This window comes from Ursus arctos, unplaced genomic scaffold (genome assembly GCF_023065955.2).
Source record: "Ursus arctos isolate Adak ecotype North America unplaced genomic scaffold, UrsArc2.0 scaffold_2, whole genome shotgun sequence".
Taxonomy (NCBI): Eukaryota; Metazoa; Chordata; class Mammalia; order Carnivora; family Ursidae; genus Ursus; species Ursus arctos.
Genome location: NW_026622874.1, coordinates 65163055 through 65182967, shown reverse-complemented (window position 1 = coordinate 65182967; position 19913 = coordinate 65163055). Strand labels below are relative to the sequence as shown.

The following is a 19913-nucleotide window of genomic DNA, read 5'->3' as shown; positions in this document are numbered from 1 at the left end:
GACCCAGGAGGCGGGACCCTGTTGGAGGCTCCAGGAGACTTGGTGTCTGACAGCCGGGTGAGGACAGCTTGTGGAAGAGGAGGGAGCTTGCCACGGTGTCGCACAGTGTCCCGCCAGCGGGGGGCCGGGCAGGCACAGGGCTGGGCCCTGACCAGTGCCCTTGGCGACCTTCACAGGAGGAGTTTCCGTGAAATGGTGGAGGCCGGAGGCCGCTGGGAGTGGATTCACCAGAGGATGGAGCCGCAAAAGTGGGAGTGGTGGGCGCTGGTGGCCCTTGGAGGATGTGGGCTGTAAAGGGGGTAAAGAAATGGAGTGTGATTTCGCTGGAAAAGTGGGGTCACAAAAGGGATTTCTAGAAAGATGGCTGAACTGTCAGCTTGCTTGCGTGCGGGTGGAAATGCTGCAGCAGGTGGATGGAGGTGAGAGCTGCCGAAACTCCTTGAGTGGGCGAGAGGAGACCGAGGCTCAGAGAGGTTATAACTTGCCCAAGATCACACAGCGAGGAAGTGACGGGCCAGGCTCTGAACCCTGCTCTCTGCACTCAACCACATGTGCTGCTGAGTCCACCCCCGCCCCCGGCGCCCCCCCCCCAAAGTACAGGGATGCCAAGGTCACCTTCTTTCTTCACAGCATCCACATCCGAGGCTCACCGGCACCTGGCCTTGGTGTGGCGGGACAACCGCTGTGGCCCAGGCAGCGTCTGCGGCCTAGACCTAAGTACTGAACAGTGCTGAAGGCCGTGTGCACACCTCCTTCTCCCCCGTGTGCATTCACATCACTTTCCATTGGGGGCTGTTTGCAGGTGCCCGTCCCCGTCAGGGCACTTACCCTAGGGGAGGCAGCTGGCTCTGCGTGGGGTCGGGCCCTCCAGGCCCATGTCTTGCTGCCCACGTGCCAGCCCCCCAGCTTGGGGCAGGTTACCTCGAGCCTAGGCAGGCAAGACTTCCAGCACAAAAGTGGGCTTGGTGGTTGTTACTGATCCTGAGAGCCCATTCGGATGGGAGGAGGGGAGGCTGCAGCCTGAGGATCTTCTTGCACAAAGTGGGGACACACTCGTGCAATGGCGGTAAGAATGGCTGAGCCCCCTGGGCGGCTCTGTTGGTGAAGCGGCTGACTCTTGATTTGGGCTCAGGTTGTGATCTCAGGGTTGTGGGATTGAGCCCCACGTCAGGCTCCACGCTCAGCCTGGGGTCTGTTTGGGATCCCCACCCCCACTCGGGGGCGCTGTCTCCCTCTCCAGTTGCTCATACTCCTTGACAGATTAGGTACGTCTGGAAAATAAGGCCGCGGTTTTAACCTTAATTATCAAAGGCGATCTTCAGAACAGCATCTTGAAGTGTGTAGTCTTACTGTTTCCAGTTTATGGCTGGGAAAGTGGGATCTGAAGAGCCTGAGAAGCTGGCCTGAGGTCGCGCAGCTCCGAGTGACGCCCTGCGTCGGGGACTTGGCTCTGAGCCCTGTGCTTGGCCTCTTGACCACGAGGACTAGGACAGAACGCACATCAGGAGCTTCCTCTTTAATGTCTTGGTGTCTCATTACATGGATACGCAGAGCCCTTCGTGTGCTCTGCTTTCGGTGGGCACCTGCGGGTTTCTCATCTTGTGGTGACAGGCAGCGTCCCAGGGAGTAGCCCCCCGCCCCTCACGCCCCTCGGGGCGAGAACACCTGCAGGGTAAGCTCCCTGAGGGGAGTCTGTGGGTTGGAGGCCCTGAACATTTGTAATTTTGAGAGAGAGTAGAAGCTCCACGAATTCCGAGCCCTAGCAGCAATGAGAGAGTGCGTGTGTGTCTACGCCTTTGCCCAAAGTGTGTTATTAAACCAGCGTCTACACAGAAAACAGTCTGTGTGGAATTAATTGCTTTTACCTTATCTGAGTGAGATTGTGTAGGCTTTTTCATGTTTAAGAGACATTTGCATGACCTGTTTCTATGAACTGCATGTTCATATTCGTTGCTAACTTAAAAAATTTGAGTTGTTGGTCTTTTTCTCATTGCCTACAGGAAGTCTTAATATATTAAGGAATTTAGGCCTCTATGATATGAATTATGAATATTTTTCTCTGGTTTGTCATTTATCTTTTGAGTTTTTGGGAGAGATGGTGTTTGCCATGGTGTTTGCCATGCAGATTTTTAAAAATCTAGTTGGTGGGTCGTCTGGGCAGCTCAGTCTGTTAAGCGTCTGCCTTCAGCTCAGGTCATGATCCCAGAGTCCTGGGATCAAGCCCCGTGTCAGGCTCCCTGCTCAGCGAGAAGCCTGCTTCTCCCTCTCCCGCTCCCCCTGCTTGTGTTCCCTCTCTCGCTGTCTCTCTCTCTCTGTCAAATAAAAAATATATATATAGTTGGATTTATCAATCTCTACAATGTCCAGGTGTTGTATCATACTTATAAGATCTTCCCTATGCCAGTATTATTTTAAAAGATTATTCTTTTTTTTTTTCTGGTGGCTTGAGGAGTTTTTTACATTTAAATATTTGATCCATTTTGAGTTTATCATAGACTGAGGCATGAAGTGTGGCTCTTTTTTTCCCCAGTTATAACCTAATGTCCCTTTACAGTTTATTGAATAATCCATTTCCCCCACACTGGTTTTATTTTATTTATTTATTTGCTTACTGGGGGGGAGGGGCAGAGACAGAGAGAATCTCAAGCAGAGTCCCTGCTGAGCTCCACCTGGGACTCGATCTCATGACCCTGAGAGCATGACCTGCGCTGAAATCAAGACTTGGTCCCTCAACCCACTGAGCCGCTTAGGTGCCCGTCCCCCGCTGATTTGAAGTCACCTTTCAGATCTGCAGACGCTAAGTGCTTGGGTGGGTACTGCTTCTCGGCCTCATGAGTGGTTAGGAGCGCACATCCTGAGGCCTGGGTTCGAGTGGCTCGCGCTCGGTCAGCAGTGACCAACCTCCTCCGAAGGACAGACGGGGGGTCCGGTTGGGATGTGCGGGGGCTCGAACGGTGCCTCTCTGTGCCAGTACTCAGACTGGGCTGCTTTTAAAAGATTGTGGTAAAACGCTCATCACACTTATCGTCTTGGCTATTTGAAAGTGGGCAGTTCGTTAGAGCAGACGAAGCGATTTTCGGGTATTGTTACTTCTGAGCCGCGTCTCGTTTCCCTTGCATCGGTTTGTGCCCGTGTCGTGCTGCTGTCCTGGTTGCAGCTTTAGAAGGTGCTTAAGGCCTGGGCGGGCTCATCCCCATCCCCTTCCTCCGCTTCCTCGGAATTGTCCTGCCCTTGCTGACTTTTCCTTTTGTTTTTTTGTGTTTTTTTTAAGATTTTATTTATTTGACAAAGAGAGACAGCCAGCGAGAGAGGGAACACAGCAGGGGGAGTGGGAGAGGAAGAAGCAGGCTCCCAGCGGAGGAGCCTGATGTGGGGCTCGATCCCAGAATGCCGGGATCACGCCCTGAGCCGAAGGCAGACGCCCAACGACTGAGCCACCCAGGCACCCCCTGACTTTTCCTTTTGAATCAGCTGTCTCGTTCTAGAACATTTCTGTTGGTACTTTCATTAGGATCAGGTGGAATTTGGAGATGGCTATAGGGAGCGTTCACAGTGCTGCGTCTTCTATTGCAGAACGTGGCGGGGGGCCTGGGTCTGGGCCTTGCAGCTCCTTGCTGCCAGTTCCGAACCCGTCCTTCTCAGGGACACCCGGTGAGCCGGCCAGATCGGCGAGGGGCATGTGCGCAGGTGTGCTAGGCCCGAGCTGAGGCCGCCGTGGGGCTGCGGGAACCGACTTCAGGGCCTTCATCGGTGCCACACACCCACAGACAAGAGCGCTCAGCGTGAAAGTGCAGCTCCGTGAGTTTTCACTCAGATGAGGAGCAGAACGCGATCAGCCCCCTCCCCCCCCCCCCCGCGGCTCCTCAAACCGTTAGCTTCCTTGGGTCTCGAGGGGTGGGCTGTGGGTATGGTTTGGGATGGGGGCGCCCGGCAGCGCCTTCCCCGAGCACACAATAGACCCCCGCCACCCAGTGGGCCAGGCTCCTGGCTGGCCACTGAGGCTGAGTTCGAGATGGGAATGGCTGTGCTTCATGAGGGCCAGCCGAGGGGTGGACACAACCAGGGTGAGGGGCTCCAGTCCCGGCCACGCTACCCACAGGCACCTGGCCCCAGCCCCCCAGGGGCTCTCGGCCCAGCACCCCAGCCCAGCCCCTTCCTGGCCTGAGGCAGAGTCAGTCTTAGCGGGCCTCTGGGGCCGTTGGACTGTTTGCCCTGCTTCCACATCTTTTCCTCTAATTAGGTGATAATCTCGGAGAGGTGAGCTGGCCAGACCTTCCGGGCTGGGCCCCAGATTACCTCCGAGGCCACCAGGCCAGGATTACATATTTTTCTCTGGAGCTGGTCACCATGCAGGTCTGTGAGCCAGCCTCCAGCTCCACCTTTGTGTGGGGCCCGAGGAGGCTGTAGTCCGGGGTGCGGAGCCAAGGTAAATACCGGCTCTGCCAAGTACAAGGCAAACTCGAGCAGCTACAGCCCGCAAACCCGGGAGAGGAGGGGCGGGGCTGCTGCAGGGGAGCAGCGGGGAGCGGGCGCGGGGCTCAGCTTAGAGCCTGGGGCCTGGCCTCTCCCTGGGATGTGGGGACTTTGGCGTTTAGGCCCGCGAACGGGTGACCTGGTGGGAGTGGGAGTGGGGGGAGTTGTCACAGACTGCTGCCCTGGGGAGGGTCGGGCGTGTGGGCCCCACTGCAGGCAGCCGGTGCGCCTGAGGAGGCCTGTTCACCTGGCTTCCCTCACACCTAGGACTCCCCTCCCCGAGCGACTGTGATGGGTGGAAAGGCAGGAGGAGAGCAGGAAGCGACAGGTGGTGAGCAGCCCAGCGAAGGGGAGCTTGGGGGGGCTCCCCTTGCTCAGGGCAGAGAGACACTTGGCTGGAGGGACCTGGAGCCGGCGCACGCCCCCCACCTCACCAGCGAGTTCCTGAGCTTCCGTCCTGCTACGGGACAGGCTTCCCTTCCTGGCAAGGTGGTTGTGAGAAGTAGCAAGCCCGGTGACTCGCCGGTGGCTAATGAGCGTTGTGATTATTACCTGGAAATCAGGAAGTCTGTTTCAGTTGGTAGGTGGAGAGCACCGGGGCGAATTCTAGGCTCCCCGGGACCAAATTCTACATTTGGACACAGGGACCCACGTCCTTCTGGGTACTTCTCAGCAGCCACTCCCTTTAACTGAAGGCCTTTATTGCTGAGAAGGGACCTGGTTTCTCTGTGACCCCTTCTGAAATCCTGAGCCTCTGCAGCCCACGAGGTTGGAGTCCCTCCTGGGCGGCCAGCCAGACCCGAGTCCCAGCTCAGAAACCAGGGCCAGGGGATTGGCAGGTGCACGCCAGGCCGTCCTCAGTGGCAGCGTGCTGGGCGGCCGGCTCACCGCTTACATAAGTGGGGCCGGGAAGCTGAGCTTGTTTTGCTGGCAAGAGCAGCAGACGCTGTAACAGAGTTGAGAAATATGTCTCTGTGTGTGTGTTTTTCTGATTATTGACATTTGCCAGTTTACTTGAAGAGGAAAAAAAGTAGAAAAACAGCAGAGCTGTTGGGGTTTCTGGCAACCAACCTGTGGTCCAGAACGGGGAGGGACCCCCGTGCCCAGGGCTGTGCTGCACAGTCCCCCACTGGGGTGGTGGGGGCCCCGTGCCCCAGAGAGTGGTGTGGCGGGGGCCCGAGGGGCCTGCAGGTGTGGGATTGGTTGCCAGGGGTTCCATCCTCTCGAGGAAGGGGAGGCAGGGAGGTTGTGGGAATTCCCCTCCTTGGAGCTCTCCAGGAAGAGGAGCCGCGTCTGTCTGAGAGCACTGGCATCTGGCTCTCGACCCTCTCCGAACCAAAGCCATCAGCTATTAGAATAATAAACCTGTTGATTAATTACATGTTTTCGGGCTGGTATTGTCTGAGATAAACGGCACAGACGTGCTTCCTGACCTGAGAGCTGACGACTCCACATGGTGAGATGCTAGGGTCTGAACCCTCGCTTCCCAGAGGGATAAACGGGGGCTCAGCTAGTGGCTCTGTGAGGAGCCCAAGGCTGCCCGTGAATCGTGGCGAGACGAGGGATGGACTCAGGCCTCCTGTCCCTTCCACGCCAGGCTGTCCCCACTCCTAGATGCGTAGTTCATGGTAAGCGTCGGGCTGGCATACGAGACACCAAGTGCTTTGGCATTTAGGGAGGAGATGTTGGGACGTCTGTTTTCAGGAGTGGACACTTCTGATTTCGGTCCCAGGTGACGTGCTTTCGTCCTCCGCAGGACCCTTGTCTTCACAGGAAGCTGGGGTGTGGGGCGCTGCTGACCTCCTCCTGCCACTGGTCTTGGGAAGAACGAAGAAGGCTCCCAGTCCTTGACGGCTCCCTCCTGTCTCCTGCCTCTGTGGTGCTTTATGCTGGAGCCTGGGGGCCAGCGGGTTCATTCTCCAGGTGCCTGGAGGATAAGCAGAAGGAAGGAGCAGTATTGGGTCCTGTGGGGGGGGGCTGGGGGCGTTGAGCCTGTGCCCTTCCTCGGCAGAGGTGGGTCTCACCCCCTGGGGACCCCACCTGCCGCACCGTGTGGGGGTTCACTTCTTGGCGCCTTTTCCAGTTGTTCGTCCTGCGGGAACGCCCCTCCCTGCGGCTCCACTGGTCAGACCCCTGACTCAGGTCTCCCTTCCTCGTGTCCCTCAGTACATCGGGGCAGTTAGTTCAGGATGGCCTGTATTATAGGCAGTTTTAAGGTCCCCGCAGGGTTTCGTGGGGCCTGAGATTACAGTATGGGCAAGGAGGAAGAGGAGTCGTGGTCCATGGTGGTGTTGACTGTCTGTTCTTCCCCAGTGAGGACTTCTGGCCTTGCCCGTGATGGTGCTCAGAAACCCTGGTGTCTTTAGGAGGGACAGACACAGGCTTACCTCTGGCCCCCAGACCTCGGAGCAGTCCCTGAGGGGCAGGTGCCGGATTTCGTGCTCTGTTCAGTGGTAGAGCGGGCAGGGTCAGCTGCTCCCTGCTGTCCCCACCGCCCAGGGTGGGAGTGAGGGCCGTGGGGGTGGGGGGAGGAATGGCTGGGGCAGGAAGGGGCCGCCCCTTTGCTCCCCCACAGTGTCTCTTCCCTTTGACCCTTCCCTATCCGGGAGCCCTGCTTGGGAGGGCCCTGGCTGCTCCGGAGTCGAGCAGAGGCAGCTGGGGGGGAACCATGACCTGGTGCGGACCAGGGGATCAGGCGGCAGAGCTGAGGGCCAGGGCTGTAGAGCAGAGCCAGAGTGACAAGTGACAGAGCACCGAGCCCAGGGGCAGGTGAACCCTCTCTGACCTGCAGGGCTTGTCTGGAGGAGCCCACGCTCGCCTTCCCCTGTCCCCTGGTTTCCTTCGTGCCCCACTTCCTCCTTCCTCCTGAGACTGAATAACTTGGACAGACCCAGGCTGTGGAGCTTCTTTGTTTTAAATACGATTATATTCGTTCTGAGACTAGTACGGCTTATAGAAAATCTAAAAACTGCAGGAAGGGGACGGAAGAGAAAGAAATCACTTCCAGTCCCGCCCTCTGAGAGAGGGGTAGAGGTGCCAGGGGGACGCGGGGACATTACTTCCTCCCTTCAGAGAGATGTCCCCGGCTCCCGCATAGCTGTGCAGGTGTCGTGGGCACTGGCTTGGAGAGTGGTCAGGAGCAGTGGTGAGCGGGTGGCCGGGGGGAGGGACAGCCTTGTCTGCTGTGGCCCGAGCACGATGATTTGTTGTGGTCTTTGCTCTCTGAGTGACCAGCCTGCACAGAGTGGTTTCAGAAGCATAGTTAACACAGTGTTGTTCACAGCTTCTAGAAGAAACGTAGTTGCACACTTTTTTTTTTTGAGTAACCCTCTGTCCTCAGCATGGGGCTTGAACCCACGACCTTGAGATCAAGAGTTGCATGCTCTGCGGACTGAGCCGGCCAGGCGCCCCTAGAAGAAACACATTTTGAAGAAGGGCTGGGACAGGCAATAGTTGCCAATGGGTAGTTTATAATTAATCATTCCCCATTAAAAAAAAAATAGTGACTCAGTTTTAAAGACTCAGAAAACCATTACTCAAGCTCCTTGGCAGAGGGAGCGGCCATCACATTGCTCCCACAGCTCTGCTTTTACGGACGAGAAAAAAAGCCTTTTTATTTGCTATTTCTCTGAGCTGCCCCCATGCTTTGGGCATTGTTAAAGGAGCAGGGAAGTACAGCCCTGCTGTTCAGGCTGGTCACTGCACACAGCGGGAGCTTCCCTCAGAGCTGGGGAGGGAAGTGGGCCGAGAAGCCATTCTCCCGCAGGGGGCAAGTGCAGAAGAGAAGAGAGCTCCCTCTGGCTCCCGGCTCCCATTTTCCTCCCATTTTCCTCCCGCAGCATCTCCTGCTTGGGACGGGCTCCTCCCCGGCACCACTGCCTAGTGTGTCATCCGTGACCAGCGCTCTCGGCCGTTCCCGGTGTGGAGACTCTGTGCCTGTGGGTCCCTCTCGGGCACCCTACATTAAACATGTATTAAGCACTTACTGAGTTTTTCGATGAGTGCTAGTGGGAGCTCCGCGTCTCATAGTCATGGCTGGGGATGGGGACGGTGCCCTGTGAAGTGTCAGTGAAAGGACGAGCCGCACGTGGGCCTTCGTGCCGCCCGCCTGTGTCTGTTGGGTATTGGTGGCGGGTGAATTCCGATTTCCACTCGTGGTGAAGCTCCACACCGACTGGCAGTCCTCGTCCACGGAATCTCCATCCTTGTGTCTACGGTGGTGGCACTTCGTGCATGAGCTTGACGTCTGTGTTGGCTTTTATCCTCAGAGCTGCTTTATCTGGTGGAAAATGGAGAAGTAAAAATACGGATATGATGATCAGAAGTGTAGGGTAGTAAAAATATCTTTAAAAAAAAAGAACAAAAGATAGGGGCACCTGGCAGCTCCGCTGCTAGGGCATGTGACTCAATCTGAGGGTTGTGAGTTCAAGTCCCACCTTTGGTGTAGAGGTTACTTAAAAATAAAATCTTAAAAAAAAATAAAGGGAGCATTGGGTGAGTCTTCTAAACATAACCTCATCGGGCACAGATGGAAATCATTCTGTGGCCCGGACGCGCCCATCAGGTGCCCATCGGCTTACACACACTCGACTGTTCAGTCATGTTCGCTCATGAAGGAACAGGACGCATGTGACACACACACGCTAGGACCGGCAGTCCTGCTCGGGGAGAGTCCCGGGCAAGTGACCAGGAGCACACGTGAGAAAGTGGAAAGCCACACTCCGGTGCAGCAGGACGCTGGAAGCCGTCCAGCGCTCCCTGGCAGAACCACATCCGTGCTCGGTGCGGTACCCCAGGCGTGAAGGGGGGTGAGCGACAGCTGCTCGTGCGTGAGTCCTAGGACTGTAGTGAATGATGAGAGCACGTTCCGGCACGTTCCAGCAGACTACATACAGACCTTTTCTATAAAGCCCTCAACTCAAATCAAGGCCAAGAAAAAATTAGGGTTCTGTGCGCAGTGAACCTATTTTTAAAAGTAAAGGAGGGTTGTACCCAGAATGTAACACGGCCAAGGCAGGGAGACAGCGGCTGTGCGAGGGGCTGGGGGTGTCTCATGCTTCCTAACTTTTGTGTGTATTACGTTACTCCGCGTGTGTTCAGTGTTTTGCAGTACCTTTAAAAACAACATCTGAAATGCTGGAGGTATATTATTGAGGATTCCATATGAAAGCAGTGTTCAGGGTTTTCAGAGCCGTTTCAAGCCATCTGGGCAGGGACACACCCTCAGTGGACCTGGGCTTTGAGGGGCTGGGATTTTGCTGCCGCTGGGGAAGCACGGTTCCCGTTTCCCCGTTCTGCAGTGGTGAATGCGTCTCCTGTCCTCGAGGGCAGGGTCTCTCTGCTGCCTAACCGTGTCTTCCTCACTGGTGTCTGGCACAGGGAGCCTTCTCGAGTATTTATGGAATATAGGACAGAGGGAGGGGAAATCAAGGCAAAGGGGTCCACGGAACCTGCCCAAATTGTCCCCCTGCACGGTGAGATTCAACTACTTTTCTCATCCAGAGTCCAAGGTTCTGGTGAAGAAACTCCACGAGGACCAGGGGCTACCCTGCCCTGGCTCCCGTCCCTGAGCCGCCAGCCTCAGCTGGCGGGGTGGTGTCAGGCTGCAAGTGGAAGGCCGTGCAGCGTGTGCAGCGGTTGCTGTGGGGGTGCCATCCTCCTGGGGGGCTCACTGACCCTCAGTCCCTCCGACTGCTGCCTTGGATGTGGTGGGAGGAAGGACAGCCTGCCCAGTGAGACATAAACCCCTCCTCCTGAGCGAGAAGGCTTGCAGGTCAGACATGTTGATGCTGGCCCTCCAGGCCTGGGAGCTCAGGAGAAGATGAGGTCTGGTTCCGGCCGGGCTTTCCCGAAATCTTCGGCCAGATTTACTGCTGCAGCTCGCTAGCCAATGGTTTGAAGGGCCAAGTGTGCTTAGTATGAAAACTGCCTGTTTCCTGGCTTCCATGCCCTTAGCTGGGTGGACTCATTTAATTAATTGGTTAGACTAATTTTATCTCAAACCCTGTGACTCCATTTAACCTACACTAAAACAAGCTGACCTGCTCCTTTAATTTTCAGTATTCTTTTCCTGGAGTAGCACATACGTGGTATTTTTCAGGGGTAGGGAGCACATTTGTTCTTTTGTACCCTCCAGTTTGCTCCCTAGAATAAAAAGAGCGTAGTCCTATGTTACATAGACAGGAGTGGGTCCCGGGACAGAGGTGGCCGCACCCCACCTGTGCTGCCGGCGTCCGGGCCACCTTGGGCGGGTCTCCCGATGCCTCCACATCTTGCTGCCTGTCAAGTGGGCCACCTCGCACGAAGCCTCAGGGATCCCGAGACTTCCCGTGTAGTCCTGTATCTTGCGCGCCCCAGCTGGTATCTGCATCATTCATTCAGTCGCTAACCCATCGGGCACCCAGTGGGCCCTGCCACGTGCCGGGCGGTGGGCGAGGCCCTGAAACACAACAGAGGAGAAAACAGGGCGTCGATTCTCCTGGCATTAGAGTCTTGGGCAGAAGACGGATGCAGACGTGGTAATCATGGCAGCAGGTGACGGGTGACGGGGAGGGGGACCACACCCAGTGGGGCCTGACCCAGCTGGGGGGAGGGAAGGCCTCAGTCAGGGAGGGGATATTGAGGCTGTTGAGACCTGACATAGGAGGGGGTGTGGGGTGGGGGAGGGGCTCTGTGCCTTCTGAGGGACGGGGTGGGGGGGGGATGAGGCCTGCAAGAGTTGGGGGCATGGGTGGCGGAAGGCCCTGTGTGCCACGCCAGGCCTCACGCTCGGAATTCATGCTGTGTTCGGTGGCCAGCTGCCGAGGCTTTTCTTTTTTCTTTAAATTAATTTATTTTTATTTTCATTTATTTATACATTTTTAAAAGATTTTAATTAATTATTTATTTATTTATTTATTTGAAAAAGAGAGAGAGAGCGTGAGTGCAGGGTGGGGGAGAGGCAGAGGGAGAAGCAGGCTCCCCACTGAGCAGGGGGCCCAACATGGGGCTTGATCCCAGGACGCCGGGATCACGACCTGAGCCAAAGGTAGACGCTTAACCAACTGAGCCCCCCAGGCACCCCGACGGTTTTCTGATCAAAGGAGTCAGGTGGCCGAGGCGGCTTCCGGAGGCCCCTGGGGAGCCGTGGCCTGGGCCAGTGGATGGCGCGAGAGAGGTGTCGTTCTGAAGCCCCTGTGGCTTCCCAGATCAGAAGCAGAATCCTTCCTGGCTGCTGTGGGCTCACTGAGTGTCTTCTCCCTCCCCAGAGGTGGTGAGCGATGCAGTGACCAGCCTGCCTGGGGCCAGCGTGACCCTGCTCTGCCCGGGCGGGGAGCCAGGAGACGCCGTTCACTGGCTGCTGGGGAATCGTGCAGCGGGCCCGCACCAGGGCAGCTGGGCCGCTGTGGGAAGGAAGCTGCTTCTGAGGTCCGTGCAGCTCAGCGACTCTGGAAACTATTCATGTTACCAGGACGGCCGCCTGCTCGGAACCGTGCGTTTGCTGGTGGATGGTGAGTCGTGAGCTCAGAGTGCTGGGCGATGGGTCCCAGCTGCCCCTTTAAACTCCTGGTATTCCCCTGGCCCAGCAGATTCAGGGAGAGAGTCACTGACATCTGCCAGCACTGAGATGGAGGGGGCTCCCCTTGGGTGGGGGCCTCTGGCTGACGGGGACCCCACCTTCCCCCTGGCCTGAGTGTTTGGGGCCGAGGCCAGGGGTTCACAGTCTGAGGCATGGGTTTGGGTGCTCGTCTTCCTCCACAGCTTCGACCCTGTGTCCATTGTCCCTGCTGGTAAATATGGTTAATTTATGGTTTATTTATTATTGCTGTTGTTGCGAAGATTGCATGAGTGTGTATGTGGGGGGCGGGCTGCTGCAGGGCTATGCTCCCCCCCCAACGGCTGTGCTCTCCTTTCAGCCCCCCCTGAGGAGCCCCAGCTCTCCTGCTTCCGGAAGAGTCCCCTCAGCAAGGTGGCCTGTGAGTGGAGTCCTCGGCACCCACCGTCCCCGACGACCAGGGCCACATTACTGGTGAGGAAGTTGTGAGTATCTGGGCCGGGCTGTGTGTCCGCGTCGTCCCCACCGTCACCGAGGTGCACGAGGGGTGCTGGCTCTCACAGCAGCAAGTGGGCTGGCTGGCCAGGGGTTCCCAGGCTGCATCACTTTGGGATGGGGAGGAGGGAGTCGGGGACTGAACGGGAGCTTGCCGGTGACCACAGCAGCCATGGGGGCGGCTGTCACCCTTGTTTAACAGATGGAGAAGGCTGAGGTTGAACGATCCATTAACTTGCTTTAAGGTCATCTTGCTGTAAGTGGCTCTGCTAGGAATCAGATCCCAGTCTGTCTGGTTTATTCAACATGCCAGGTTTGGGGTGTTGCCTGAAGAAGGTGCCGATGCCCCTGTGAGGGGAAGGACTCCCGAGAAGCCTGGCCTGTGTGAGCCTCCGTCAGGCTCTTTCCCTTAGAAAGGCCTCGAGAGGAGTGGCTTGGGGGAGAGAGGGTGGATGTGGGGGAGGAGAGGGTAGGTGTGGGGCAGGAAGGCACCGCTGGGCCTGGGAGGAGCTCGGGATGGCTGTGAGGAAGGGCCGAGGTGCTGAAGATCCGTCGGAGGGCAGGGCCCCTCAGGCCAGGGGTTGTCATTGCAGTTCTGCGGTTCGAGCTGTCGGTCCTCTGTCAGAAATCTCAGCAGTGACTTAAGGGGGGTTGGTTTCTACCAGTGTCTGTCTGCAGAGAGTTGTTAGGCCCTCACGTTATCGTCTCCGTGCAGAACTGTGCACGCTGTCGTGTCCGCACACGGCACAGCTGCCCGTGCAGAGAGTTAGAACCCTCCAGAACCCAGCACGGGGCTGTGGCAGTGATTGTCTGGGACCAGGAAGGTGTTCGTTCACGACAAGATGGTCTGCACGGGGTCGGCAGCCACCCAGACCGGCCACAGAACGCTGGCTCAGGTGGCATACGTGGCCGGCTCACGTGGCCCGCTGGCAGCTGCTGGCACCTCTCCCCTCCTGGACTGAGGAAGCGGGAGGGGGGCTGCCAGAGCCTGGGGACCCTGTGCTTGGGTGGGGGGTTTCCACTGCCCCTGGGAAGAGGTGTGCACTCTGCTCTCTGTCTTGGTGTGCGTGCACGTGACAGCCTCGCCCCACGGTGACCCGTTCTTCCCTAGCCTGTGCCCTGGGCGGGGTACTTACCAGAGCTGCCGGAGAGACACCCCCCCCCCCCCGGGCTTCCCTGGGACCCCACCTCCTCAGCGTTAGGTGGGATGGAGGCCTGGGTGCTGTCCGAGGGAAGGAGGCTCTAACTCCCGCTGGGAACGGAGGAGCAGGCGTCCCAGGAGGAAGGACCTTGTTCCAGGCCCGGGTCTGCGCCTGAATCAGCAGGGATCTGTAGCCCCGCGGCGGGGCGAGTGGCTGCCGGCACCGCCTGCGCCCACACATGTCGTCCGTGGGCGACGTCTCAGGCTTCCAGGCCAGGCGGGACCGGGTCTGACTCACCTGAGTATCTGTAACCACCCAGAAGTCTTTTCCGGGCTCATCGGCCGGAACGGCTCCCACCTCCTTGGGAAGCCTGCAAGCCCCGTGCTTCCGGAGCCGCTGTTCGTCCCCCGAGGGAAGTCGTTCTTGTTCGAGGCTTGAGGCCGGGGATGGGGCCTCTCTGGACTCCTTGCTGCAGCTCCCTGGGGACAGAGGCCGGGAGGCTCCCCCGTCCAGCGCCTCAGGGACCGAGTGTGCTTTAGCTCAGCATGTCGCCCTGCCAGCTCACCTCGATGTCTCACTCAGTTTTCAGTTAACCCTAACAGACCCTTGTGAGGGGTATTACTAAAATTCCCATTTTCCAATGAGAAAACAGAGGCTTGGTGAGGTTGGAGAATTGATTGAAATCACGAGACCTGCTAAGGGCCGCCGAGTGGAGGGTCTCTCCCCCGAAGACGGGCAGACGCTGGTAGCGAGCCTGGCCTCGTCCTGTGTCCACAGTCGGAGCGTCCCGCTGGGAGACTCCCAGGAGCCGTGCCCGTATGCCCAGGGGTCCCGGAAGTTCTCCTGCCGGCTGGCGGTCCCGGAGGGCGACAACTCCTTGTACGTCGTGTCCCTGTGCGTCAGCAACAGTGCCGGAAGCAGGTCCAGCAGTCCCCAGACGTTTGAGGGCTACGGAATCCGTGAGTACCCTCTTCCGGTACCCCACCCCAGACGCCCCCGGCCCCTCTGACGGCCCCTCTCAGATGGCTCGGGGGGCCGGGAGGGGCCGGTGCTGCAGTTTGCTGAGCTGGTGCCTTTCGGGCTTTCCTTGCCAGGGGCCTGACTGGCAGGCGGGGTCCTTGGCAAGATGGCACAGGGGTGCGGTCTGGGTGCTTGGGGGTGGGGTCCTGCCTGTTTCGGGGGGACGTGCACACTCGCTGCTGCATGGGAGCCTGCTGTCCTGCCCCACAGTGCAGCCCGACCCGCCTGCCAACATCACCGTCACTGCTGTGGACGGAAACCCCCGCTGGCTCAGTGTGACCTGGCAGGACCCCCCCTCCTGGAACTCCTATTTCTACAGGCTGCAGTTTGAGCTCCGATACCGGGCTGAACGGTCAAAGACGTTCACAACGTGGATGGTAAGTTCTTCTTTTACTCTGGACAGGAGAGTGTGGCTGGGGACTCGGGTTACGGTTCTGGCTGCTGCGGCCCGGGGTGCGTCTCTGAACCCTCCTGAGCATTCGTCGTCTTGTTGCTCGGATAGGAGTGACAGTGCCGGGCCTGTCCTCCTCACAGGCCCGTTCGAGAGGATGCGTATGACCGGGGGAGGCAGTTGGGCCACATGCGGGTTGAGGGCGTGGCTGGCAGGGTCCAGTGGCCCCGGGGAGCCCCGTCCTGCCCTGAGGCTCTGAGCCTCGGGCGGCGTGAGCCTGCGGAGGGTCTCCAAGCGCCGGTCACTCCCTGGCCCTGAGAGGGGTGGCCGAGGGCATGCCCATCCCCGCAGAGCTGTCTGCCCAGAGCCCCGGGCCTCACCCCGCTGTCGCTGTGCCCCCGCGTCAGGTCCAGGAGCTCCGGCACCGCTGCATCATCTACGACGCCTGGAGAGGCATGCGGCACGTGGTGCAGCTTCGGGCGCGGGAGGAGTTCGGCCATGGCTCCTGGAGCGCCTGGAGCCAGGAGGCCACGGGCACCCCTTGGACAGGTACTGTGGCGGGTGTGGCGGGGATGTTTCAGCTTTGCCGTGACAGCGGGTCTCGCTGTGAGCAAGTCAGCCCCCGCCCACGGCTAGAACCGCAACCGATTCCCCACTCAGGGTTCTGGGAAGCAGCCCTCGGGAGTCAGCGGCCGCTGCGTGGCTGCCGGTCCGAGGTGGTCCTGCGCTCACGCCTGCCTCGCGGGGCTGGTGGCCTCGGGGGCCTGGGGCTCTCTCTGCGGCTGTCCCCTTCCTGCCGGCCACGGAGGGGGGCACTCCGGACGCTCGGCTGTATTTGGTGTACCACAGTTACTAGTATCTTATTTTTGAAAAAGATGTTAAAGGAAATAATAGTTGCTTTTGGAGAATTATAATTACTGTGCTTGATAGTGAACATAAAAAAATTCCACAAATGTATGAGACATAATTTTATCAGTATCTTTACCACCTCGAGAAAACCAGCGGGAACATTTCAGTATGCTGCTTTCCTTTTTCTGAGTACGTGTGTACTCTGAGTACCTTTTTCTGAGTACATCTGAGTACGTGTGGAGAATGGTGTGAGCATTCTCACGTTAGTATCTTTCAAAAATGTATTGTTTAGTAACTGCATGATTGATATGTTCTTTTTAGCTGCTGAAATTTTTTTTTAAAGATTTAAAAAATTTATTTATTAGAGAGAAAGAGAGTGTGTGTGAGAGAGATCATGAGCAGGGGCAGAGGGGAAAGCAGACGCCCCGCTGAGCAGGCAGCCCCATGTAGGACGTGATCCCAGGACCCCAGGATCATGACCTGAGCTGAAGGCAGACGCTTCACCGACTGAGCCCTTAACTGCTGCGATGTTTATCAAGTTGGCACATTGTCATGGCCAAGAAGCAAAGAAGGGTTTATAGTTCCAGGGTCTCTCGTCCTACCCCTTCCCATTTCCAGTCCTGCCTTCCAGAGGAAGCTGCTTGGCCTCCTGTTTCTCATTCTCCTGCTCCCTCCTGAGCAGCAAGCCAGCATGGCTATTTTGTGTTTTTCCTGAAAAAACAATTTGAGACATCTTTTGATTCCTTCCTATGAAAGCTCAGGGTTGAGCAGACCTAGACCCAGATGCAGTACAGGAGTTTCTCAGATTATAGTGAAGAGGGTGGTCATCCAGTGTCTGGTTGAATGCTTCCAGAGATGGAGAACTCACTATCCACTAAAGGAGCCCATTCCGTTGCTCCCGGTGTTTGCAAGATAGCATGGCTTCCCACTGGCTTCGGGGTCACATCTCTTCAGCCCAGCAACACGATGGGGCCACGTGAGATGTTCTGAAGTGCCAGGCAATTAGAAAAGGAGAATAAAGTGCCCCTGTATTGAGTACGTGTGGATAACAAGGAAAGTTAGAAATAGAACCGATTGCCAGGCCCATCCCCGCCCTGCCACCTTCTCCCTGGCCCCAGGGAGAGGACTTACACGTAGAGGCTGGCATTCTGCCCCCGGAGAGGAGGCTGACGTAGGAAGGCTTTTCCTCTTCCTGCTTCGCCATGTGAGGTCCTTGTCTTTCCTGGCCTGGGGGAGGCAGAAGAGTTGGGCTTAGGGAGCTTCCTAACTGGGAGCACATCAGGGCCAGACCTCTCTCGGTCCTTCCCTATCGCTGTCCATCAAGAGCACGAGGACCCTCTTCTCTAAAGCTCATTTCCTGCAGAGGCCCGGACAGGAAGGAAGTCCTGACTACTCTGTCTTACTTCGGGAGACCATTTAAATACATTGGAACATCCTTCAGGCTGGATTGTGTTGACCTGTCCATGGTTTTCTTTGATTTGTATACACTCTGAGCCAAAACACGCTCCTCGTCTGAATGCGGAACATTACTGTGGCCTTGGAAGGCTTGGCGAGGGGGGAAGTTATTTACAACATCATGCAGAGGAAATGTCCCGGACACAGGCTGACACTTGTTGACCTTTTATCCCAGCCACTTCATTTAGACGGTCCCAAGCAGCTTTAAGCAATTCTGTTTTGTTAGAAGGTTCTTTCTTTGTCTTTAAAAATGTTGAATTGTGGTAAAATATACGTAACTTAATTTTTACCACTAGCCATTTTTAAGTATGTATTCAGTGGGATCGAGTGCTTTCGTGCTGTCGTGCACCTGTCCCACCGCCCACTCCCGGAACTCTTCATCCTGCAGACTGGAGCTCTGTCCCCATTAAACACGGAGGGGACCGCCCCCTGCTCTCTGTCTCTGAGATTCACTCCTCACCTAAGTGGGATCAAGTGGTGTTTGTCTTTCGGTGGCTGGGCTAGTTCGCGTAGCGTGATGTCCTCAAGGTTCACCCGTGTTGTGGCAAGTGTCAGTTTCCTTCTTCTTTAAGGCTGAGGAATATTCGTGGCGTGACTGGACCACGTGCTGCTCGTCCGCTCACCTGTGGACGGACACTTTGCCGCTTCCACCTTTCGACCGCGGTGGCGGACGCTCAGTGAACACGGTTGTCGCAGCATCTGTTCGGGCCCTGCTTTCAGGCCTTTGGACTAAACACCCAGGAGTGAAACTGCTACATCATTCAGTAGTTCTATTTTTAGTTTTTTGAGGAACAACCGCACTGGTTTCCACTGTGGCCGCACCGTTTTACATTCTTATCGGCGGCGCACAGGGTTCTAGTCACATCCTCCACGCTTGTGATTTTCGGGTGTGTGTGTCGATAATAGCATCCTGCTGGGTGTGCAGTGGTACCCTGATGCTGGTCTGCATTTCCATGGTGAATAGTGATGGTGAGCGTCTTTTATGTGCTTCTGACCATTTCTCTGTCTTCCTCGGAGAAATGTCTGTTCAGGAAGAAAGTTCTGTCGTGAGAACCCTACCCTGTCCTCTGGGGTCACCCGAGACAAGTGTGCTGGTCCGCTCGGCTTTCTCTTCCCAGGCTGCTGGACGGGATGGCCTACGGCTTCCTCACCTGTCTGGCTACCTTCCTCTGAACCCGGTCTCAATTGTGGATGTCCCTCTTTCAGTTATTGACATCGTCCCCACAGTGGAAGACGGTGTCGCTGGGGCCACCTGGCCAGCGCTGGGTCCTGTCTCTGACTTCCCAGCTTGGGGCTGCCGTGCTTCCCTGCCCTGCTGGACTGACCGCGGAGGCTCGGACAGGAGGCCTAGCTTCTTCTCCCATAAGCAGCCGGAGCGGTAGAGACCCCCATCCTGTGCACGTGTGGTTTTGGGGGTCCTCCGAGCCCGTGGTAAATATGCCCAAGAGAGAAACTGGCTCCCCCCCCCAGGGCAGAGCCAGAGGAGCTTGGGCTGCTGATGCGAGGGGGGTGAGGTTGGAGATTGGGGAGCACATCTGGAGAGCGAGGTTTAGTGAGTCTTACTGACAGTGCAGTTCCTTGGCTGTTTGAGGTGCCAGTGGGCTTCCCAACCCCCAGGACCTGAAGACATGGACTGCTCCTGCCTCCTGGCCTCAGTGTGGGGGTGGTGACCTCGGGGGGACACGGAGGGCATGGGGAGCGCACGGGCCTGGGGAGTCAGGCTCATGACCTCTCAGAGCCTCAGCCCTGCCGTGTGTGAGGTGGGCTGCTCTGACCCGTCTGTTCCTCCGGGGAGTTGTTTGTTTTTGGCCAGTTTTATTGAAGAAATGCTTGCATGATTCACTTTCCACCAGTCTATTCTGGCGTGCCTCTCGCGACGTCAGACTTGTCTGGGTCAGTGACGCCCGTGTGTGGACTCCGCGGTATCTTCCATGCGTGTTGCCGCTGCCGTGATGGGCCCCAGCGTGGGCTGACGTGCGTGGTGCTCTGTTCCCCGTCACCCCGGGCCTGGCGGGTGCTGCTGAGGACGGCCAGTCTCTCTCTGCCCGTCTGGTCATCTTCACAGTCTGCTTGTGGCCAGGCACATGCGGTCCCCTTTTCCTGAAACGTTGGAGCCTAGAGATGATGGACGCCAGTGACTTTCTGTCCCCCACCCCAGGGGCAGCCACCAGGATGGGCAGGACAGAGACCCCTTGCAACAGTTTTATGAGCGCGAAGAGAAAACATCCTTTGGGAAGAGTGATGCCTACGCACTTGGGGGAGTTGGCCGTTGTGAGGCAGTGTCGGTTGGTTCCTGGGGTGATGGGAGGGAGGCTGTGGGTGTCCCAGGATCCCTGCCTGGACACTGACCCCGAGCCGCTATATCGGACTCTGGAGGGAAGTGGAACGGGCCGTGGGAGGAACTCTCCCAGTGGTTGTGGAATGTGCGGGGGGCAGTTCCCTGACTGTAGGGTTGGCAGGCTGGGGGCACACAGCTCCGGGGGGCCAGAGAGAGTAGGAAGAGCTTCATGGAGGAGGTTTCTGAGTCGTGTGCTGGAGGGTATGTAGGAGTCCC

The 19913-nt window shown here is 57.4% G+C and overlaps 1 protein-coding gene across 1 annotated transcript in view; it reads left to right on the top strand.

Moving 5' to 3' along the window:
* Positions 1-19913, top strand: part of IL6R (interleukin 6 receptor) — a 41616-nt gene that overhangs the window by 4631 nt on the left and 17072 nt on the right. Inside the window, exons 2-6 of the mRNA XM_026485303.4 lie at positions 11721-11963; positions 12369-12492; positions 14422-14603; positions 14875-15041; positions 15463-15604. Of these exons, the coding sequence (XP_026341088.1) occupies positions 11721-11963; positions 12369-12492; positions 14422-14603; positions 14875-15041; positions 15463-15604 (858 nt within the window). The remainder of the gene's footprint in view (positions 1-11720; positions 11964-12368; positions 12493-14421; positions 14604-14874; positions 15042-15462; positions 15605-19913) is intronic.